This window comes from Talpa occidentalis, unplaced genomic scaffold (genome assembly GCF_014898055.3).
Source record: "Talpa occidentalis isolate TD23 unplaced genomic scaffold, MPIMG_talOcc4v2.1 talOcc4.7, whole genome shotgun sequence".
NCBI lineage: Eukaryota > Metazoa > Chordata > Mammalia > Eulipotyphla > Talpidae > Talpa > Talpa occidentalis.
Genome location: NW_023605083.1, coordinates 108,314,734 through 108,339,889, shown reverse-complemented (window position 1 = coordinate 108,339,889; position 25,156 = coordinate 108,314,734). Strand labels below are relative to the sequence as shown.

At 35.8% G+C, this 25,156-nt stretch overlaps 1 protein-coding gene across 1 annotated transcript in view; it reads left to right on the top strand.

Annotated features, from left to right (window-relative positions):
- MED13 (mediator complex subunit 13) overlaps window positions 1-25,156 on the top strand; it is a 100,092-nt gene that overhangs the window by 6,405 nt on the left and 68,531 nt on the right. Inside the window, exons 3-8 of the mRNA XM_037494346.2 lie at window positions 3,799-3,967; window positions 20,654-20,799; window positions 22,221-22,418; window positions 23,798-23,992; window positions 24,533-24,695; window positions 24,881-24,991. Of these exons, the coding sequence (XP_037350243.1) occupies window positions 3,799-3,967; window positions 20,654-20,799; window positions 22,221-22,418; window positions 23,798-23,992; window positions 24,533-24,695; window positions 24,881-24,991 (982 nt within the window). The remainder of the gene's footprint in view (window positions 1-3,798; window positions 3,968-20,653; window positions 20,800-22,220; window positions 22,419-23,797; window positions 23,993-24,532; window positions 24,696-24,880; window positions 24,992-25,156) is intronic.

Sequence of the window (25,156 nt, the reverse complement as noted above, 5' to 3'; positions counted from 1 at the left end):
TACTTGTTTTGAGCAAGAAAAGTGTATCTTTTAGATCTTCGAAGATTTGGAGGTGGTTTTTAAACCAGAGGTCTTCAGATTTTGCCATAGATCAATGATACTGCCAACTCAAGACTCAGTAATACTTGTTAAATTAATGTCTTACGAATGGATAATTATTGTTCAAGACAGTACTGAGCTAGACATTTAAACATTTCTCAACCCCCTCCCCATTGGAATTATGTGATATTTTCTACCATAATTTTTGACCCATTTGTCCTTCATTAGTGTATGTTGCATCTTAATAGCTTTGCTGAAGTATTTAGGAATAAAGATTCCTTTTTTTTTTTTTTTACTGACAACATGTGGAGATAGTTAGATGTCAGTTTTGAGGAAAGTGTTAGTGCAAGTACGTAGGTGTATCAGTTTTTTTGTTTTTGATCCTTTTCATAATGATGGAGACTCAACTTGGTTACCTGTCATATACTTTGGCATGACTACAACCTGTGTTCTCAAACAAACTTTTTTATGGTAGTCAGATTTGCATTTAAATTTTTACATTTATTTTCAAAGAAATATTTTTAAAATATTTCAAGTTTAATGATTGAGTTCTAGTGCAAATAGTAATGGAAAAGTACTAAAAACAGAGTTGAAACTACTTTCTCTGGGGATACAGATACAAGAGGAGGAAAACATTTACTTAAATGCATTAAGCAGACTTTTTCCATTAGGCTATGGTTGATTAAGTTCAAAAGAGCTAGATAAAGATTTGCCATGTGTTCCCTTCTCCTTTCCCTTCCCATTATGCTGGTGTTGAGATTCAGGGACTCGTTTTAATTAGTGTAAAAGGTGTATATCAACTATGTGCTTGACTGTATTATTTCATATCTAAATACAATGTGTAGTGAATTACTTTTATTATGGTTATTATAATATCAAGATATTAAAAGCTTGGCTCTGTAGGTTTCTTGTTTCTAGGAGACATTCTCCCCCTACCCCCCCTCCTAAAAAAAAAAATTCAGCCTTTTCATTGAGTGTTGAGGACTTATTTTCGGAATTTCCTTAGCAGTGAAAAATCAAGTTATATTACTTGAGTGTAATGGTTGCTTAGTTACCAGCTGTATAGCTGAAGATGTACAGATTTGTTGGCTTTAGAAAACCCTAACAGGTGGTCTGTTCTTTTTTGTTTTATGTATAACTCCCGTTTAGCATTAATGAGAGTTATGGGCATTTGAGGGTATAATGAAACCACTTGAATCCATTAATTCACCTGGATGTCTCTGGGCAAATTTTATTTTTTTTTATTTTTTTTTTATTTCCAATTTTTTTTTTTTTTAATAGAGGCATGTTTTATTTATTTATTTATTTGTTTGTTTGTTTATACATGCACTGGGTACAGTCAGAAGCGTGGGAGGGTGAGAGAATCCACCAGAGCCAGAGCGGGGAGCAGAGCAGGCAGAAGGACCGAAGTACACTTTGAGGGGAGCAGCGGGCGGCAGGAGAGGTCTGCGCGCCATGTGGGACCCTCCTCTGGTGGCTGGGGAGCAGCCGGGGATCGAACCGGCGCCGCCGAGGCTGCGGGCAGCTTCACAACCCAGCGTTCAACCACTGCGCCACTGGGGAGGTCTGGGCAAATTTTAGAGTAGTAAGGGAGAAATGCTTGAAAATACCGTTGTTTTTTTTTTGAAAGATTTATTTATGCATACAAGAATTGGGGTGCAGGCCAGAGGCGCAGGGGGTGAGAGGATTCATCTATACTAAATATTCACTACAGTTAACTACAGGTTTGGTTGAAATAGATTTTAAAATAAAACCATGAATATTTCAGAATTTTAGGTGAAATTTTACATAAATAATAACGTAAGTTATTTTTCATATTCTTTTTAAAAATTATTCTTTTTGTGCAGTAGGAAAATTCAGTCTCAAGTGAATCTTTTTCTGGTATTTGAAATTTATAGTGACTATACAACTTTGATATATGATGGTAATTGTCTTGGATTTTGCTGCTTTAAAACTTAGAAGTAGTTAAAAAAGGATTTTGGTAAAGGCTGCTTGTGTAAGACAAATTTTAAAATTATTGTGCTTTTTAGACAGTAAGGATATTTGCAATAAAAGACAAGTTTTAAAAGTTTGCTATGTAGATTATAAAGGAATGAAAATTGGGAGATAGTCCCAGCATAATTCTCTTGGAATTAAGAACATCTATGTTTTTAGTGATCATAAGTCACATAATTTGAGGTAAAATTCTGTTTTTTTTTTTCCCTTTTTATAAAAGATTTACTTATGCATACAAGAACTGGGGTACAGGCCAGAAGTGTGTGTGGGCGGGAGGAGAGGATTCATCAGAGACTAAGTGGGGAACAGAACAGGCGGATTAACTGAAATACACTGCTAAGGGAGCAGCGGGTGAGATAGGCGATAGGAGAGGTCGGCTGTGCCCTGTGGGTTAGCTCCCTGGCTTGGGATCAAACTGGTGCTGCAGTGGCTGCAGATAGCTTCATAGTGCTGACACTTAACCCCTCTGCCAACAGGGAGGCTCCGAAGTAAAATTCTTAAATCAGGTTTTATCATTTCAAAATAGTTGATTTTAAAGACTTGACTATAATCTAGGAAACACTTTAAAAACAGTAGAGTCAGCATTAACATTTGTGGTGCCATACATTTCTGGTGCGGTCATTTTTATTTGGTTTATTCTGTTTCATTATGTTTATTCTGACCTATTTGTTATATGTTACTAATATAAACCATGTTTTACTCTTAATATATTACTCTGCTTTTTTCAAAAGTGTTATTATTTTTCTATCAGTATTGTGTGTACCTTTTTGGTACTCTTAGGGGTTTTGGTATTTAGTCATTTAGTTTTGCTTAAATTGAAAGATGGCCTATATTAATGAAATGTTTATAAAGTCATAGACCTAAGGATGTTTTTGACATAGCAATTTAAAATGTTATCATAAAAGTTAAAATGCTAAAGTAATATCTGTCATTATATGTTGCATGATTCATTGGATGCTTTTTATACAATATGAAATGGAATATGAAGGTTTTTTCCTGAAATACAGCTATATGTATTTCAAAACGACTTTTTTTTTTTTTTTGCTTAAGTTAACTTGAATTAGTTAAAACATTCATTGGCAAAATTGAGGCTGTATAGTTAGTGAAGATGGCTATAACTTTATATTAGAAGTGCCATTTAAAATTAAAGTCTTTAATTTTTGTATATTGCTCCCCCAAGTAGAGTATCCTATACTGAATAGTAATCATGGGAATCATTTGTTTGAAATGAGACCTAAGGTGGCTGATAATGCATTGCTTGTTAGGCTCTGTGCCAAAAGCTTCTTTTTTATTCATCACTTATTTTTATAGTTGAGTTGTGGATTAGAATGCTGATGGACATAAAATGTTTTGAGTTTAATTATTAACTGGATATTTTTTTGGCAGGCTGAATAACTAGAGGAATTAGGACAAAATAACAAGTGAGCCATCTTAGAATTTGACATCTTAGGTAAAGAGTGTGTATAATATTTCCCAGATTATACAAATGTCCTTTTTGTTGATACAGCATCCAAATTGATAGATTTGCAACTTCTCATTGCTTTCTAATAGGTGTAAAAATAATTTCTCGGTAATTTAATAGACTACATAGCACTTAGATCTTTGATTTAATGTCTAGACATATATTGAAACGATTGTAGCTCAGTATTCTGAGGTGAAATTTAGGGTTTGTGAATTTAGAGTTTCGCCTGTAATACTTTTACTTGGCACTGAGTAAATTTGGTGTCACAACTTTACTATTTGTTTCTTTAATTTCTTTTGTAGAAGAGGAAGATGGAGTGTGGGAGAATGGACTTTCCTATGAATGCCGTACCCTGCTTTTCAAAGCAGTTCACAATCTGTTGGAACGGTGTTTAATGAACCGGAACTTTGTACGAATTGGCAAGTGGTTTGTAAAGCCTTATGAAAAAGATGAGAAACCTATAAATAAAAGGTAAACTAAGCACTTTCTTGATATTTCTCTTTAGATTTGTTATTTTTTGTGATTTTACAGAAGATGTGGAGTAAAACAAGCTTACCGACATACTCAGGAGATTAACTTTCACAAAGTACAGTATGTATTTGGTTTTTTAACCACTTCAACCTTTCCTTTTAAGATTTTCTTGCAGTGGGAATAGGCTATGTCAATACACTGGCCTCAGTTTAGACCTGGGATGGTAGAAAACTTGTGGGCTGAAAGTAGAGACTTAGCATGGACATATTTTTTTTAGTGTTAGCATAAATATAATTATTGTTCTCTCGATATTAAAATTAAGTAATATTAATACTTCTTAAAGATAGTGGTCTGTAATTGTGTTTTTGAGATGAGTTTAACCTTTTTTTATAACCACATCTTTCACTTTGCTTTAAACTTGTTTTTTCCATGTAAGACATATTTACTCAAAAAGAGTGTATAATTTTCTTAAACTTTGAATTGAGCAGATTTCTGACTCCAGTTTATAGAGTAGTTGCAGGTTGGGCCACAGAAGGCTTGAAGATACCTTCTTTTCCTGTGCGGGTATGAATGAGCTTTAGCACAAGCTCCAAAATGTTAGGAGGTTCAGTTCCAGGTATTGGTCCCAGGGTGGTTGGTCAGGGTCTGGCTATTTTAATGGGTGCCTGCCACCCACTGTTGTTGAGTATGTGAGGCTTAGAGAGAGAGGAAACAGCGGGGAGTAAGATGGGATGTGGGAGAAGAGAAAATGAAGGAAATTTAGTTTCTGTAAAAGATGTGATGATATGAATAAACATATGGTTGTGATTGTAATCATTCTTGAGATGTCCCCTATTATATCATACATGCACCTGGAATTTTTTCATACTTCCCTTTTTAGTTTCAGTAGAATGGATATATAAGCCTGAAGAAGTCAAGACTTTCATTTTTTTCTTCTTTGAAAATTAAAATACACTTTTTCTAAGTATTGTCAAATAATTGTGCAAGTTAAGAATGTTTCCAATTGGCAAATGGCAGAAAACCTATCTGGCTTAGCTATCAGTTGATTTTTCTCAATACAAGGAGCCTGGAGGTAGATAGCTCATTGTTGGTGCACCTGTTTAAAAATGTTAGAAAGGACTTAGGACCCTGAAGTTTTCTGCTTGGTCATTGTTAGCCATTGATTTTCATCCTCATGATCCCAGTGGGTGTTGCACATCCAGACTCCACTTACAGTGTATTCCAGCCAGGAAGAGGAAAGAAGGGAGGAAGTCAGAAAAGATAACCCTTGAATCAGAAAGTAGGTTCTTTTTTTGGAAATTTTAGCTGATACAGAATTGGCTGGACTATGACAAACATTTTTTTAAAATGTGGGAATATTTCCATCCTGAAAAAAATAAAGCCTCTCAGAAGAAATATAGAGTAGCTATTAGCAGGCAATTAGAAGAAGGGGAAGTAGATATCAGGTAGGCATTTAGCACCATATACTTTGAAGTAATTTTAAAAAGCCAAACAAATTATGAAGACTTAAAAAGAAAAGTTTCAGTCTTGAGCCCCAGTTACTAAGTGGCTCTGCAGAGGCTATTCTTTTTAAATTTTTTAGCTTTCTTTTAATTTACCAATTTAAAATTTCAGAAGCAAATAACATGTTTATTCTTGAGTTTTCATTTATTCAGGATTAATATATTGATTTCTCTGTTTAGGGTTTAACTATCATACTCACCCCACTCCTGTCCCTACCACTTGAACTTCGGCGTACTTATGTACACTCTCTTCCTTTTCCTTATCTTGCCAATACAGTTGTAAGGTTTGGTAAAAATAGTATCTATATTATGGTTATGTAAATATTACTTATGACTGAACTATATAGTATGCTAAGATTATATTCCATCTTTTTGTTTTCACTAATGTCAAGTCTTTTGACTTGATTATCTATGTCAGGAGTTGGTAAACTGCTATCCCACAGGGCAAATATAATCCATTACTTGTTTTTGTAAATAAAATTTTATTGTAACACAGCTATGCTCATTAATTTATATTATTACTATAATAACGCAATTATATTATTTCATTACTGCTTTTGCACTATGGCAGAGTTGAATAATTGTGACTAAAACAGATGACCCACAAAGTCATAAATATTTAGCCTAAAATTTGTCCTGGTTCATCACAATAAAAGTTTACTGACCCTTCGTCTTTGTATCTTTTGGTAATTAACTCCTAAACTATCTATTGGAAGTACAGATTTCCCTCCCTGACTTTAAGAAGTTTATATAATCTTATTGGTTTCTGTTTTTCCTCTCTCATTAATTAAAACTGTAATTGAGCCCTTTGGTCTTCTGCTCAATTTGGTTTTTCGATAGGTCTGTTTTACAGCAGTCATCTTAGTAATTCCCTTTGCCTTTCTGTCTTGTTGGATCCATATTTCTTAGTGCTTGTGTCTTTTTTGTTGTTGTTCTTGTGGGTACTGCTCATCTATCAAAAATTTTCTGAGTACATGAGAAGTAATATTTTTGAGATTGTAAATGTTTGAATTACCTTCTTTTTTGTTCTCAGAATTATGGGCACTAAAAATGATGACTAGAAGCTTTGTGTATGTGAGTAATTTATGAAGTTGCAGACTGTATTTATAATAGTAGAAACCTGGCTGTTTTAATTGGGTGCCTGTCATCCAACTGTCTATTTTTATGTTGCCTCCCTCCATCCTCTTTTTTTTTTTTTTTTTTAAAGATTTATTTATTTATTTATACAACCTCTGGGTACAGTCAGAAGCGTGGGAGGGTGAGAGAATTCACCAGAGCCAGAGCAGGGAGCAGAGCAGGCAGAAGGACTGAAGTACACTGGTGAGGGGAGCAGCGGGCGGCAGGAGAGACCCTCCTGCCATGTGGGACACTCCTCAGGTGGCTGGGGAGCAGCCGGGGATTGAACTGGCGCTGCAGAGGCTGCGGGCAGCTTCACAACCCAGCGCTCAACCGCTGCGCCACCCGGGAGGCCCCCTCCATCCTCTTTTAAGTTAGTTTTCCAAAGGAATCTAATATTCTGCAAAAAGAATATACTTGGCTGGGCCTCCCCTGGTGGCGCAGAGGTTGAGCGCTGGGTTGCGAGGCTGCCCGCAGCCTCTGCAGAGCCATTTCTATCCCCGGCTGGCGGCGAGGGTCCCACATGGCGTGCAGACCTCTCCTGCCGTGCCTGCTGCTCTCCTCAGCAGTGTATTTCTTCATCAGTCTGCCTGTTCTGTTCCCCGCTCTGGCTCTGGTGAATTTCTCACCCTCCCGCGCTTCTGACTGTACCCAGTGCTTTATAAATAAATAAATAAGTCATTAAAAAAATAAGAATATACTTGGCTACCAATGTTTAGGCAACCTATTGGAGAAAGAGGCTGTAGTTTTGATAGACTTAGGTATTTATTTAGATTTTCGTTTAATCCATTTTTAAAATACATCACTTCAGCTATATCTAGTATCTCTGAATCCCTGTGGTTCAACCAGTTGGATAGTGAGGCTTTAGCTTTCTGCTAATCTGGAGTAATGTAGAATCTGACTATTAGACAGTGGATTGATGAGTCTAATGTAAGCATCTGAACTTTTCATTCCTTCTATTTTTAGTTATACTGTATATCCCTTTCTGGGATTCAGTGTAATTTGTGCTTTGGTTTCTTCCCCTTAGCCTTTATCTACTAAGTCAGTTACTATTTTTGCCTTTGCTTACTAGCGTCCCACATTTCGTGGCCCCCACTTGTCTGCTGCTATTACTTCCATTCCCTTCATCTTCCCCTTGCCCTTTATTGTCTACATGGAGCGGAGTTCATAAAAAATAGTAGAGGTAAATGAATATGTTTAAACAGCCCTATGAAGTACTGGAAGTATATTTTTCTTCATGAAAGGAACTCAAAATGGACTATCAATTGAGAACACAACATTTGTATTAGAGATTTATATTACTCCAATAGATTATACTTGTTATTTAACCATGTAATTGAGCACTAGTGTTTTTCCAGCGGCTGACCCATTTAGGAGGGAAGATAAATTAAAGTTGTGTTTGTTAATGGAGTGTTACCAGAAATAGCATATGCTCTTTTGAATACCCTTGAAGCATAGTTGTGATACAAAACTAACCAGGAGAAAGAAATGCTAGTCCTCAAATCTTTCTTCACAGAAACTTCCTGCTGACTCCCCTCCCTTTAGAAAAGCAAGTGGGAAAAAAAATCAAGCAGTTAAGTCTCTCAACTTCTTTTAGTTACGTTTTGGACTATTTTTCACTCAATTCAATAGAATGATATGGGAAGGTAGATAAAGATCGGATTAAATTAATAAATTAATGTGCTTCTAGCGCATTGTGGTGCTAACCCATAAGGAGCATCATATATACTATTCTTGTTGATTGGTGAGCTTACTTTTTGTTAAATTTATATGAACTTTCTTAAAAAGAATTAAAACTGTAAAGGATGAAAATTTGTACTGTTAAACTAGTCTGATTTGAACAAAGGAGATAAGTAATATTCCTGACCTTTTCCTTTTTTTCCCTCCTTATTTTCCCTCCTTAAGTATAGATTCTCATCTTCTAATAATCTGGACTTCCATGTCTGATTAACAGTCCTTCCGGGATTGAGAAAGAGAAAAAGTGGAGTTAAACCTATTGGTACACTAAGGTTAGCTGTAAAGAACCTCTTATTCCCAACTATTAATTAACCACTGAACGAGTTAACAAGAAACTTAAAAGAATTACTGATCTTCAGATATTTAGTTAAAATAATGACCAGTCGTCTGTCTGAAACATTTTTTCCTACACTTCAGGGGGCTGGATTAGATGATAATCACTGAATTTACTGTTGAGAGCACAGGTAAATGATCTGTAGTAAGCACAAGTGACAAGTGATTTACTGTAGTTTTTTTTTTTTTTTTTTTAAAGATTTATTTTATTTATGCATACAACAGCGGGGCTACAGGCCAGAGGTGTGGGGGGTGAGAGGATTCACCAGAGACAGAGTGGGGAACAGAACAGGCAGATTGACCCAAGTACACTGCTGAGGGGAGCAGTGGGAAAGTCAGGAGAGGTATGGTGCGCCATGTGCTGCAGAGGCTGTGGATAGCTTCACAGGCTGCATCTTAACCCCTTGCGCCACCAGGGAGGCCCCTACCGTAGTTTTTTTTTAACAGTCTCCGAGTAAAAGACTTCACAAACTTAGGATGTTTCAGGGTACATTTGAATAAGATTATTTTGAAAAACTTTAAGTTGTATTTGGTTAAGTTGAACCTATTTAGCAATTTAACTGGATGGGCATTAAGTTTGTGATATTTAGTAGGAGTTTTAAATCTTTTTAGTAAGGGTATACAGGATACAAAAAGTGGTAAGGAATGAGAACTATTTTAGTAGCTTACAGTATGTTTTGGCATAGGTGGTCTGCTAGCTAAGTAGGAGTTGAGATTGTATAGGAGGGAAATAATAGGGAACATGTTTGATTTTAATATATACTTTAATTTTATCCCATTTTCTCAACTATAGATGTAGCCACATTTGGGGGAAAAAATATATTGCTTACTTGGTAAATCTGCTTTGAGATTTTTACTTCTCTGTGTAAAAACTAGTTACCTTTAATCTCAGTTTTCAGAGGCAACATGGGATGATGTGTGTGTATATGTATGTGTAGATATATGCTAGAATACATAAATCTTTGCTGGATGTTACATAAAGGAGATAGAATCAAATGTCTGGTTCCATATATTCTGAATTCTTATTTTGGATTCTAGCAATAAGGCTTTTAAGTGATGGCAACAATCCTGGCCATAGAGAATAAGATATTTTTGGGTGAAATAGGAAAATTTCATTTAAGAAAGAGGCGTTAAAGCCATAAGTTTGTATGGAATTAGTTGTAAGTAGACTATCAGGGCAAAATCACTGTTTTAGAACTATGCTTTTCATTGTAGTTTTAGAACTTTGCTATTCAATGTAGTTGAATAGCCCACTTGTAGGTGTTTAAATTTCATTTAATTTAAAAAATAAAATTAAAAATTCAATTCCTGAGTTGCTTAAGCTACATTTCAGTGGTCCTATGACCAGTGGCTGTTGTGATGGGTAATGTAAACATTTCCATCATTGCGAAAGTTCTTTTGGATTGTGGTGCTTACACCAGAGCCTTTACACTTATTAAAATAATACTTCAGGAGCTTTGCTAAAGAAGCTGGTCAAATTTATTGTTGTTTTTAAGGCACTGGATGGAAAGACCATCCTTTGAATTTTGCTCATAGTTGTATTTATCTTTCATCACACCTGTGACTTTTACACGGTACCTGTATCTCCAACATTTTAGTTAAATATAAGCACCACACCATTGACATCTTCTCTGGAGGTATATTAGTAGCTGTTTTATATAGATTTAGAATTTCATTCATTGATTGCATGTCTAAATATCTTTAAAAATCTGAACTTCTTGAGCTATCACTGTTAGGTTTTTCTAAGGACTCATTTCCTCTCCTGTCTTCTGAGGTAGCACTGTCCAATAGAAATATAACGTCAGTCAGTTAAATCCCCTCTAGGCACATTAAAAGTGAAAAACAAGGGCCTCCCTGGTGGCACAGGCGGTTGAGCACAGCACTGTGAAGCTGTCTGCAGCCTCTGCAGTGCTGGTTCAATCCCCGCTGGCCTCGGAGCAACCCACATGGCGCAGCATACCTCTCCTGTCTTGCCCACTGCTTCACTCAGCAGTGTATTTCGTCATTCTGCCTGTTCTGTTCCCTGCTCTGTCTCTGGTGAATCCTCTCACCCCCCACACCACTGTCCTGTACCCTGGCTCTTGCATAAATAAAATAAATCTTTTTTAAAAAAAAAAAAAAAAAAGTGAAAAACAAACAAACCTAGCCTAGGTAAAATTAATTTTAGTAAAAATATGTAAACCACTGTTACCTCAATAATAAGACATTAACTTTAATAATTATTTTATTTATCCATGTGTATCCAAAATAATATCATTTCACCATGTAATTAAATATACAAAAGATATTAAGATATTTCACATTTTGTTCTACACTGAGTCTTTGAAATCCAATATGTCTTCTATACTTAGAGTGCATCTCAGTTTGGACTGGCCACATTTCAAGTGCTTGATAGTCACATGTGTATGTTGACTATTGTGTTAACAGCACAATTCTAGAAGCTTTAAAACAAACCTAGCATGGTGTAGTGTTTCTTGGTAAAAGTTAGTGTCTATCTTCCATCTGGTCTCTGAACTCTCAGAATCATACACTAAATTGTGTCTATGCCAGAATCTCAAAGGTAGGAGGGAACCGCATACCTTATGTTAAGGTACCCACTATTTTCCATGTTAGGCATAGTTACTATTTTGTTTTCCTTTCTACAACCTATCTATGCTGGTCTGTGTTAATGTCTGCATCAGGGTTGCTATATAACCTTTTTTCTGGAATCTTAAGGGATGATATAATACTTTTTAATTTTATAATATGAAATTCTCTGTGGTCCTTGAGTCATAAGACTATAGTCTGTTTTCAACATTCTCATGCTTTACAGAATCACTTACGAGAAAAATTAATTGCCAAGAAAGACTTTTTTCTTCTCTTTTTAAGCTTCTTTTACTCTAAATTTCTTACACAAATTCATAGAAATTTGTCTTTCTGAACTATTGGTTTTAGTTGTGAGAAATAAATTTTTTTCCAAAGTAGAAAAGGGAGTGAGAAACCTTTACCTATGCAGAACTTGTCAGACAGTGCTCAGAACTAGGGGTTAATATGTATTAATTTAGTTCTTACAACAATGCTATTAGTATTCTCATTTTTATAAGTGATAAACCTGATACACAGAAGTTAAAGTTGTTCAAGTTCATATAGTTTGCAAATTTGGGAGCTGGAGTATAAATATGTAAAATATGAAAAATATGAGACAAATTTGGAACCTGTAGCCAACTATATTCCCTGTACCTACATCTTTTTTAAAGTGAAAGAAAATAATAAAACAAGTACTTAAAAAATTACTTTTATTGGAGAAATCCAAAAAGTTTAGAGTACTTGAAGGTGTAAACCATGATTTTAAGACAAGTCCTTTAACAACTTTGTGTCTTGAATTCCCTACCAGCAAAATGGCATGTCATGTTTAAACTGTTATTAGAACAGCTATTAAAGTGTTACTAGAACAGCTATCTTTAATCTATAAACATTTTCATGTTCTGTCTTAAAAATTAAGAATCTGTTGTTTAATTTCTGCAAATTTTTCTACAATAGAAAAGTCAAATTGTTCAGGTTTCATCTGTAGGATTCTGCCTCACTAATACCATTTTGTTTTGGTTGTTACCGTATAACTTCCTGGAGAGCAGCAATTCTACCATGAGTAGTTATAGTAACTAACATTAGGACTCATTGTAGTACACATGAAGTTTTAACTCCTTTTTTAAGTGCTACATACCAAAAAGATTTAATGAGGTGGTTGTGTTATAAATGATATCTTTCTATGAATGAAAATTGTTTTTGAATTTAGTATGACAGTAATACCTAACATTCTATTTGTCCCATAGTATTCTTGGCTGGAATATTTTTCTGCCAGAAATACTATTCCATATTTAGAATGTTTAATATTTCCTTTTATATCAGGCATAAACTTGGTTTATTTTATTTTATTTTATTTTAAAGATTTATCTATTCAAGAACCGGGGTACAGGCCAGATGCCCGGGAGGGTGAGAGAATTCACCAGAGACAGAGTGGGGAACAGAACAGGCAGACTGAAATACACTGCTGAGGGGAGCAGTGGGTGAGATAGGAGAGGTCTGCCTGTCAACCCACATGGCAGTGTGGGTTGCTCCGTGGCTGACGGGGATCGAACCGGCACTGCAGGCACTGCAGAGGCTGCGGACAGCTTCACAGCGCTGTGCTCAACTGCCTGCACCACTAGGGAGGCCCAAACTTGGTTTATTTTAAACCATTTTATATTAAGATCAGACTATATTGGAAACATGCTAGCAATATAGGAAGTGATGTTTTCCTTTAATCATAGACAACCAGAATTGAGAACTGCTGATAAATAGGGCAGTACAGATAAATGGGAGATGAGAGATTAATCATGTCTCACATATTGGAATGTTGGGTATTTACAAAGACCCCAGTGGAGACAAATTTATAACTTTACATCAAAGAGCAGGATTTAATTTTTTTTTGGATTTAGAAGTTAAGATAGCCAAATATTCCGTGAATCTATGCAAAAGCTATTGGGTTTTCATTTTATGGGCCATGATTTTTGTATATACTAGATTATATTTACTTCCTAATTAATTTAAAAGAATTAAAGCAATATACATTTTGGTATTTCCCAGATTGTAATAGTCTCTTTTTCAAAAAAAAAAAAAATTATTTATGCATACAAGAACTGGGGTGTAGGCCAGAGGTATGGGAGTGAGAGGATTCACCAGAGATAGAGTGGGGAGCAGAACAGGGGGTTCTACTGAAATACACTGCTGCGGGAGCAGCAGACAAGACAGAATCCATGTGGTCTGCTGCACTATATGGATCAGCTCCCTGGCCTGGGATTGAACTCATGTCACAGTGGCTGGTGATGGCTTGATAGCGCTTAGACTTTAACTCTGCGCCACCAGGGAGGCCAGGTTGTAATATTCTTATTGGAAAAATTTTAGTCACATTATTTGCTTTTTATGTCATGACAAACATCCATTTTGAATATACTTTTTAATCCTTACTTAATATTTTATATATAAAATGCAATTGCTGAAAGTTATAGTTTTAAATTTTTTTCTTCACCAATTAAAAGTAAGAAAGAGGAGATAAAATTCAGTTCTCCTAGTTTCTTTGTCTTTTAAAGATAAAGAACATGAGATTGTTTTTAGGTTGTTGCTTATACTTGCAAATGTTCTTGAGAGTATTTGCAATTCAGATTTTAAAATCTGCTAATTCCTGAGTAAGCACACAGCATTCATAATTATTTGTATAGAATACATACAAGGTCTCAAAAATTAATCACATTAGACTTGCTTGATTTCCTTCCTTTTTTTAAGATTTATTTCATTTATTCATACAAGAGCAAGGGTGTGTAGTCCAGAGGGTGGGGGGCGGAGGGGTGAGAGGAGACACCAGAGACAGCGTGGGGAGCAGAGCAGGCAGATCTACTGAAGTACACTGCTGAGGGGAGCAGCAGGTGAGACAAGAGAGGTCTGCTGTTCCATGTGGGTTAGCTCTCTGGCCAGGGATTGCATGCCGCAGTGGCTGCTGAAAGCTTCATAGTGCTGAGACTTAACCCCTTGCACCACCAGGGAGTCCCCCTTGATTTACTTCCTTAATAAATATTTTCCTTGACATGTGTTTTTAGTTTGTAGTTCCCCTTAAACTCTCCTTTGTCCCATTACAAAGGAATATTTTCCTGAAAAATCTGTAAAAAGCATATGATTTAAAAAATACATAGTTATTCTAGCTAATGGAATATAAATTTTCTTAACTTTTTTTAGTCTCTTTGCCTTTTAAATTTTCATATTCTTTTTGATTAGAGAGAAAAACCCTTTGAAAATTGATTTCTGCCTATTTTATGTCATACATGAGAATAATAGACAACTTTTCCTCAGAAATTAAACATAAGTCATTTGTCAAGGAAAAAAATACTATCTAGAAATTTTATGTATTTATTTGCTTTATAACTCAACCATAACAATTATAGAATTGTGTCTATAGAAGATACTAGCAAAAAAAGCACAGAAATGGCTATTTATGTATTCCCTTAATAGAATAATGAAATTAGTTGCATTTATGTTTCTTTGCTTTGAGATACTGTCTTTGGGAAAAATAAATGTTTGGAGGTTTCGGGAGTTAATTAAGAAATATCCTAATTTTTAAATTTATATCAATAATTATATTTGATATTCTTATTCATTTATTTATGCGTGCATGCATACAAGAACTGGGGTCCAGGCCAGAGGTGTGGGAAGGGGGCGGTGAGAAGATTCACCAGAGACAGAGTGGGGAGCAGAACAGGCAGATCTACTGAAATATACTGCTGAGGGGAGCAGTGGGTGAGACAGGAGAGGTCTCCTGAGCCATGTGGGTTAGCTCCTGGCTGGGATCTGGATCAAACTCATGCCTCAGTGGCTGGCAATAGCTTGATAACACCAAGAATTTAACCCCTGTGCCACCAGGGAAGTCCCTATATTTGGTACTCTTTTTTTTTTAATGATTTATTTTTATACAAGAACTGGGGTAGGCCAGATGTGTGGGAGGGTGAGAGGATTCACTGGAGACAGAGCGGGGAACAGAACAGGCAGACTGATGAAATATACTGCTGAGGGGGAGCAGCGAGTGGCCGGTATCAAACCCGCACTGCAGAGGCTGTGGACAGCTTCGGTTCTCAACCACCTGCACCCCCAGGGTGGTCCTATATTCGGTACTCTTAAATAGGTTGTTAAGAGTTACACTTTGATTTAGTCTTTTCCTTAAAGCTGTGTTACAACATTGTAGTAGGTGGGCCACGTCATTGCTTTGTTGAGAAACAGTTTTTTCCAGTTCTGTAATGTCTGAGTTGGTATTTTCTCAAAATTAAAATAAAGTGTTTTTATTGAGGTACTGTTGATTTACAACACTACGTGTTTTAAGAATGCAGTTTCACATTTTTTCAAATATGTAACCATACCAAGCCTACCACTAAGTATCAGTAACCCTTCACAGTTCATTGGACTGCCTTCACCCTTTGCTCCCACTCCACTCTGGTAACCTCAATTCTGCAGTCAGAATCCAAGGGTTTATTTTTCTTTCTTTGTTTCTGATCTTTTTTTTTTTTTAAAGATTTATTTATCTATCTATCTATCTGTCTATCTGTCTATCTATATTTATATATTTATTTATTTATACAAATGCTGGGTACAGTCAGAAGCACGGGAGGGTGAGAGAATTCACCAGAGCCAGAGCGGGGAGCAGAGCAGGCAGAAGGACTGAAGTACACTGCTGAGGGGAGCAGCGGGTGGCAGGAGAGGTCTGCGCGCCTTGTGGGACCCTCCTCTGGTGGCCGGGGAGCAGCTGGGGATCGAACCAGCACTGCAGAGGCTGCGGGCAGCTTTGCAACCCAGCACTCAACCGCTGCGCCACTGGGGAGGCCCTGTTTCTGATCTTTTGCTTTGTTTCTTGGTATTTCTCCTTTTGCCTTATTTTGCTGGGCATAATCCCCCTCCAGTTTCATCCATGTTGTCTCAAATGGCAAGACTGCATTCTTCCTTCCTTCCTCACTCCCTCCCCCCACCTTTCCACTTTTTGAATTAGTGTTTTAATATTCTTTGGATAATTAGGGGTGGATTTGCTGAATCATATGGTAAATCTATATTTAGTATTTTCAGAAGCCTCCATACTGGAAGAGTCTACTTACCATTATATGAATCTACTTTTTTTCTCCATACTCTTGTCAACACTTGTTTTGGTTGTAAGCCATTCTCATAGGTGTGAGATGATATCTCATTGTGGTTTTGATTTATAGTTCCATGATAAGAAATGTGATCAACATTTTTTAATGTGCTGTTGGACATCTGTAGATCTTTGGAGAAGTGTCTGTTCAAAACCACAATGAGGTACCACCTCATTCCCATTAGAATGGGTGCCATCAAATAATGAAAATTGTTGATAAGGCAGAGAAATTGGAACCCTTGTGTACTGTTGGTGAGATTTATAGAATGGAAAACAGTATGAAGATTCCTTAAAAAATTAAAAATGGATCTAACATGTCATTCAGCAATCCCAATTTGAATATATAAAAAGATTAAAAGCAGGATTTAAAAAAAAAAGATTTATTTATTTATTTGTTTGTTTGTTTGTTTGTTTGTTTATTTATACAAGCACTGGGTACAGTCAGAAGTGCGGTAGGGTGTGAGAGAATTCACCAGAGCCAGAGCGGGAAGCAGAACAGGCAGAAGGACTGAAGTATACTGCTGAGGGGAGCAGCGGGCGGCAGGAGAGATCTGCACACCATGTGGGACCCTCTCCTGGCCGGGGATGGAACCGGCGTTGCAGAGGCTGCGGGCAGCTTCGCAGCCCAGCACTCAACTGCTGCACCACCGGGGGAGGTCCTGAAAGCAGGATCTTGAAGAGAGAGCTATACACACACCCATGTTCATATTAGCACTATTCATAATAGCCAAGTGATGGAAGCAACCCAAATGGCCATTGATGGATGCATGATTACACAAAAGGTGTTATAAGGTGCAATGGAATATTATTCATCCTTTAACAGAAAAGAAATTCTGTTACATGCTATATACCCATGGATCAACCTTAAGGATATTATGTTAAGTGAAATAAGCCAGTCAGAGACAAATGATTGTAGTTATGAGAGGTATCTAAAGTAGTTAAATGCATAGAAAGTAAAGTAGAATGGTGGTTGCCAAGGACTGGAGAGGGATAAAAGTGTGGAATTGTTTAATGGAAGTTTCAGAATCGATAGATTAAAAAATTCAGCTAGAGATCTGTTTCATTACATTATGAATCTATTTAACACTACAGGAAGTACCCTTAAAAAAAAAAATGAAGGCAGTGGTGAAGAATTGGAACTAATAACCCAATCTTCCACAGATATTAAACTTTTATCATGGAATTTACTACTATCAGTGAATTAGACATAACAGTAGTTTTATGATAAATATTATAAGCATAGAATAATATTGGTACATACAATGTTTAAAAGAGTCTTCATAATGCGATTGAGAAGTAAGGAGATGGGGCCTCCCCGTTGGCACAGCGGGTTGAGCGCAGAGCTGTGAAGCTGTCCATGAAGCCCTTGCAGCGTGAGTTAGATTCCCGGCTGGCCAGGGAGATACCCACATGGTGCTGCAGACCTCTCCTGTTGGACCTGCTGCTCCCCTCAGCAGTGTTTTCGGTCCGTCTGCCTATTCTGCTCCCTGCTCTGTCTCTGGTGAATCCTTTCCCTCCTGTGCCTCTGGCCTGTACCCCAGTTCTTGTATAAATAAATAAATCTTAAAAAAAAAAAAAAGAAGTAAGGAGACATTTGTGGTAAACAAAGAAGGGGGAGTTCTTGGGTAGATTAACTATCTTTGTTTAGAGAGTTTGGCAAGAATCAGATTGTGAATAGTCTCAAGTGCTGTGCTAAAGTTTTTTTTTTTATTTAGTTCTGAAGTCACTGAAGAACTATTGATTTCAAGCCTTCTAGTTACATGATCACAATTAATTTTTAGATTGTAAGCTGTGGCATAAGGCATGATGATAAAATAGAATAGTTATTCAGTCCTTAAAAAGACACTGCTAGCAAATAAATATGAGCTAGAACCAGTAGGAATTGGTGATATAGATTATTTGAATGTAAGGTGTGAAGGGAAAAAAATTTAGTATGATTTCTGTTTCTGGCATCTACAACTATATAGATGTATACTTGACAAAAAAAAAATGTGTTTGGTTAGAAATAAGTACTTCAGATAATTTTATTCTGTAGTATTTAGTATATACCTACTGTTTTGCATGCTGGGGATAGAGTTTTGAACAAAGAAGGCAGATTTCTTCCTCCAGTAGAGCTTACATTCTTGGATGGCTGTAATAAATAAGTGAACTGTATAGGATATTAAATCTGGATGATTTCTTTAACCAAAACAAAACAAATCCCAAGAGAGAGCAGTTGAAATGAGGGACAATTTAAAGTAGGGTGATCAATGAAGACCTCATCGAGTTGGACAAAAATCTGATGGAGGAAAAGATAGGTATGTTGTTTCAGATCAAGTGACCATACATACAAAGCCTAGTGTATTTAAGGAACAGCAGAGAGACCAATGAGAGGGAGAAAGGAAAGTACTACAGGAAGACTAGTAAGAGATGAGTTTGGAGAAGTAATAGGTATTGGGAGGCACCATAGGACATAATAACTTTCTGATGTTACCAACTTTATTCTTTTCCCTTTAGGAATTAAGTTTATTTTCGTGAATAAAGAAATAACACTTGGTTTTCACAGTATATATTGCATTTAGATCTAAATATAATACTAAATTTAATGCAGAGGTTTTTTTGAATGTGTAGTGTTTCCTTTCTTTTAAGCATTTGGAATTATGACTGTGTTTGGTGTACTTTTGTGTTTTGTAGTAAAGGTACTTTACCACTGCTGAGTTTACTTTAAATGAGCATCAGCCGTGATTTGTTTTGGGACTGGCGTTCTCAAGGTTATTAGTTGTAATCTCTTTTTTTAGATTTACACTTTTCTACCAAAGTGAATGTCTGTATTCTTTGCAATTACTCAACTAATAGCTATTCCAATTGGATCAGTGTTTTAGTCAGAGGAAGAAACAAGCTTTATTTATCTATTAAATACTTTAAATAATTATTAATTTTATTTCCTATTAAATACTATTTACTTTGTCAATTTTACTTCAGTAAATTTGAACAAGAAGCCAAAAACTATTGGTTAAATGCAGTATGGTGGGCCTCCCTGATGGCGCAAGGGGTTAAGTCGCAGCACTATGAAGCTATCTACAGCCACTGCAGCATGAGTTGGAACCCCAGCCAGGGACGTGACCCACATGGTGCAGCAGACCTCTCCTGTCTCACCCACTGCTCCCCTCAGCAGCATATTTCAGTCAATCTGCCTGTTCTGTTCCCCACTCTGTGTCTGGTGAATCCTCTCACCACCCCCACACTTCTGGCCTGTACCCTAGTTCTGTGTCTGCAGATATTTACCATGAGAGAGGATTTTTTTGATAAGTTATATTAATTATAGTTTTCCTGTTGGTTCCTTTTAAACTTGAATAATATGCTTAAATTTCAGTTTCTTGTTTTATCAGCTTTGGACACTACGTTGACTCCTTAATATATATTACAGAGAAGGTCTCAGCCATGATTATTCTTCACCTCCATCCTACCTTCTGTTTCTCCACTTCTGTTAGCTTTATTACTCTAATTTAATTTTAATTTATTATGTCCTTGCTTTATACAGAAGTAATTGAAGATAGCTATTAATGGTTATATTTTTAAAAAATGGTTCTTTCAGAAGAATTTTTACAGTAAATGTGTGGAGAAGAAATTAAAAAAGTGGATTCTTACTAGTATACAGTCTCATTTCCTTTTGGTCCATTTGAACTTTATTTCTAGGTACACTTGTTTTCTTCTTGGGAACTTTTATTTGCAACTTTACCTAATATTCATAAGATACACTATTTTGCATACAACTTTGGTTCTATGGTGTCTTCAATTATAAGACCCATTATTGCTTCAGTATAACTTTCATTGGGTTTGGGATTGTACAGTACATTAAATGCACAATTGGTTGCTTGCAGCCCAATTTTAAAAATAATAAAACATGTTTGTATTTAGAGAAAAATAAGTAAAAATAAAATAAAGTTGCACAAGTATACTTTTTTCATCAAAGAAACCTTTCTTTTTTTCTCTCTTAAAAATCAAGATTATACTATTTTGGTAGCCTACTTTTTCCATTAAACCCACTCCCCCACCTTGACTTATTTTTGTGGCTATAATTGTATGTGTGGGTGTACCTAACTTGTTTAACTGGTTCCTCTTTTTGCAGCCTATTCTATCACAAACAGTGCTGTCAAGAACATTTCATACTGCTAAATCTTTCCTAATGTCCATGATACTGTCCCTTAAATGATGAAGTAGAATTTCTGGGTTAAAGAGAATGTTCATTTTCATAGTATAACTTCTGTAATAAAGAAAAGCAATTTAACTTATTTTTTGGCTATTAATAATCACTAAAATACAATTTTTTCTCCTTTATAGTGAACACTTGTCCTGCTCTTTTACCTTTTTCTTGCATGGAGACAGCAATGTTTGTACCAGTGTGGAAATTAACCAACATCAACCTGTGTATCTTCTCAGTGAAGAGCATATCACCCTTGCTCAACAATCGAATAGCCCATTTCAAGGTAGATTATTTTATTGGCTTAGGTATTTGATCTTTTATTGTTTCAAGAGAATTTTTACTAAAAATTTTTTTAATTGAGGACCTCCTTGGTGGCGTAGGGGTTAAGTCTCAGTGCTATCAACACTATCACTGCTGTAGCCTATGTTAGATATTCGGTCAGGGAGGTAAGCCACGTATGGCGCAACAGATCCTTCCTGCGTTGCCCGCTGCTCCCCTTAGCAGTGTATTTTCAGTATATTTCAGTAGATCTGCCTGTCTGCTCTCCACTTTGTTTCAGGTGAATCCTCTCACTCCCTGCACCTCTGGCCTATACCCCAGTTCTTCTATGCATAAATAATCTTTTTAAAAAATTTTTTTTTTCAAACTGGTAACTTTACATTTTGAAATTAGTGAGATTTCCCCTCAATCTAATTTAGCCTGGTGATGATTCTGGTGGAGTTCTTTTCTTCTTGCCTTTTAGAGTATTAAGTAAATTAAATGTTTTTAAATATAAATACCATTTTAAAAATTCTTGTATATGAATAGCATATTTTAAAGTGTTCTTTTAAAGAGCATTTACAGAGCCCCCCTAGTGGTGCAGGGGTTAAAGACACAGTGCTATCAAGCTATCATAGCCACTGAGGAATGAGTTTGATTCCTGGCCAGGGAACTCACCCACATGGAGCAGCAGACCTCTCCTGTCTCACCTGTGGCTCCCTTCAGCAGTGTATTTCAGAAGATATGCCTGTTCTACTCCCCACTCTGGTGAATCCTCTTACCTCCTGCACGTCTGGCTACATCCCAGTTCTTCTGTGCATAAATAAATAAATAAAATTTTTAAAAAATGAATAGGTATTTACCAGATATATTTGTGTTTTTTCAAAATCATCTTTGTTTGAGGTCATATAAGTCATTTGTAACTTAGGAACAGGGAATTTTGATTTAATTTATACCATGAAAATGGTTGACCTCACGAGGAAATATTCATAATATTGTGGACTTGTTTTTAAAAATTGGTAGTGTGTTCCTGTTTTAATTCTAAACCTAATATTCTTAGAAAATTTATATAGCAGGATATAATCAGCACATAGATTTACGTTTATGTTGTTTTTTCTCAAATTACTTTTCCTTAGTGGAAGGGAAGTTCTTTTTTAAATTCTAGCCATCTGAGATTTTGGGGGTAGACAAAATTTTAAGTTTTTAAAATAAATTCAGTATTGCACTTTATCTCATTAATTTATTTCTATTTTAAGAGAAAAAAATTAATTTTCTAATGAAATTCCTACTTGTACAAATTATTAAAAAATTTATTTTCTTTGGTACGGTCATTATGGATCTCTTTTTTTTAGAATTGCACGAAGTACTTTGTTATGCTGTTTAGTGTGCCATTACTTGGGATAACAGTTTATAGTTACTTACTTGATATCTGTTTTGGATTTCTAGTTATTTTAAGCCCATTTGGATTAAATGGCACTCTCACAGGACAGGCATTCAAGATGTCTGATTCAGCTACAAAAAAATTGATAGGTGAATGGAAACAATTCTATCCTATCTCATCTTGCTTGAAGGAGATGTCGGAAGAGAAACAGGAAGATATGGATTGGGAAGATGATTCTTTAGCTGCAGTAGAAGTTCTTGTTGGTATGGATTCTAATTATTAATGAAAAAGGGAAAATATGTGACTTTTTAAAATTGTGTTGACTAATAAGCAGCTCTAACATCTTAGTGACTTTCAAAACCAAACATTTATTTCTTCCCATATTTCCTACTTACATCAGGGCTGCAGCTTGGTTGTGGTTTGGCTGCTTTTATCTTCTCATTCTGCAACCTAGGATTAAATAGTATTCATTGTCTCTGCCATCTTGTTCTTACAAGATCAGAGGGGTAATAGGGACCACATCTAACCATTTAAGTGTATTTAAAACTTCTGCTAGTATATGATGGGTATTACATCTCACACCCCATTAAACAAAACTATACATGTGGCCAAGCCAAAATCATTGGGGAGTGTTACATAATTCCACCTAGAGGGAAGCTTACTATTGATGCCAAGAAAATAATTGTGAATAAATAATATTTGGATGCTGGAAAGTTGACAGTCTTTGTGATGAAGTAGTTTAATATTTGTTAAGGCTGTCGACTTAACACTTAAAAGGCAGAAAATGTATTTAAAGAACTTGTGTTTTTAATCTCCTCTGCCCAGGTAAGCTATAATCAGGTTGGCTGTATTCTATATGCCTTTTCATTCAGGGACCCAGATCCTAGGTTAAATAAGGTAAATTATATTTGGGACATGGTGATCTCAAGGCAGAAGTAACAGAGGCTGCACTGATGATGCTGCAAATACATTCAAAGTTACTGTTTTGATATGGCATATATTACATGCACTTAATTCCAGAGTAAGTCACATTGCCAAGCTTAATAGCACTTCAGACTTGGAGGTGTGGGGAATATATAACTAGGCAGATAATTAGAATTAGAATCTGCATTATATTTAATGGAACCTTATGATAATGTTATTTATGGAGAATGCCTTGTTTGGGTTCTTGGATTTTTTTAAATAAAAATGCCAGTATTCAGTTTCAATTAATATATTACTACTAGAGTAGATATGATAAAAACAGCACAAACATATTAGACTTTTTAAACAGATATATAAAGAATTAAACAGAAAATGGTTTATAATTCTAGTGTCCAGCTTACTTTGTTAAACTTGCAAATAAAGGTTTAAAAAAGGTTACACATTCATGGTTAGGAAATACAAAAATGAAAAGCAAAACTTGTTTTCCTCTACGTCTCGAAAGTAGGCAATCATAACTATCAGCTTCTTATGTTTTTTCCCCTAGAAAAACCTTACGTCAAAGAGCATATATTTATAAAAATACATCAGATGATTTTTTTATTTAAAGAAATGTGATCATATTATATTTACTTTTTCAATGCAGTACTTCTGAGTGAAACTAATCCCACTGCAATCCCAATAGTAATTGAGTTTCCTGTCCATTTTTTTTCCCTTTCAGCTGGTGTCCGAATGATCTATCCAGCATGCTTTGTTCTAGTCCCTCAGTCAGACATTCCTACTCCTAGCTCTGTGGGATCCTCTCACTGTTCAGCTTCTTGCTTGGGTGTCCACCAAGTGCCTGCTTCCACAAGAGATCCTGCTATGTCTTCGGTTACTCTTACACCACCTACGTCTCCTGAGGAAGTTCAAACAGGTATTTCAATAACTTGTTCCATTAGCTCTAGCAATAAATCTGTTGTTTAGAATACTGTCAGTACTTAATCATTTTGAAATAATAAAACTTTCTGAAGAGTTTACAATATACTATAAAGAACTCCCTCATCTAGACTGTTAACATTTGCTCTAGCAACCTCTGTATGGGTGCATTCATTGTTATTGGTCTTTTTTCTGAACCTTTTGCAAAGAAACTGCAGACACAATGCCACATCACCCCTAAAATTAAATACTCAGTATTTTCCTCAAAATTGAAGGACATTTCCTTATATAACTACCATTCTATCCTCCAAATCTGGTAATCAACAGAAATAAACCATTGCCAGTCCAATTCACATCCCCTGTTCAGATCCTTTCCTTTCTGTATTTAAGTAAAGTGCTTTTTTGTTTGTTTCACAAGGCAAGTAAGCTTACCAAATAGCTTGAGGTGTTTCACAAATTAATTAAAATAATAATAGTAATGTTACTCTAAACCAGCTTTTATTCTCCTACAGCCTGTTCTTTTTTTGTGTGTTTTCAGTTGATCCTCAGTCTGCTCAGAAGTGGGTCAAATTTTCTTCAGTATCTGATGGCTTCAATTCTGATAGCACTAGCCACCATGGTGGGAAAATACCCAGAAAATTAGCAAATCATGTGGTGGATAGAGTTTGGCAAGAATGCAATATAAACAGAGCACAGAACAAGTAGGTATTTCCATTTTAAAGTTTAAAAGTTGCATTTTGATAGTTACTTAATAAATATTTGAAGTATAAACATTAATTTGACTTTTAATTTAAAAAGTTGATATTTGACATTCAATTTTAATGCTTAATTCAGGGTTACAGAAAATTTTATGAATTCTAAAGAAATTTATAATTTCAAATCTTAGGAGAAAGTATTCGGCTTCATCAGGCGGTCTGTGTGAAGAAGAGACAGTTGATAAAGTAGCGTCCTGGAATTTTGTTGAAGCCACACAGAGAACAAATTGCAGCTGTTTGAGGTAGATTTTTATTCAATCCATTGATGGCTCTGTGTATATACATGTGTGTGCATGTATGTGTGTGTTTGTGTGTGAGGGTCTTGCTATGATGTTGATGGCTGCTGACTGATTAGTGTTTGCTGAAGATTGAGGTGGCGATTTCTTAAAAGAAGACAGAAATTAAGT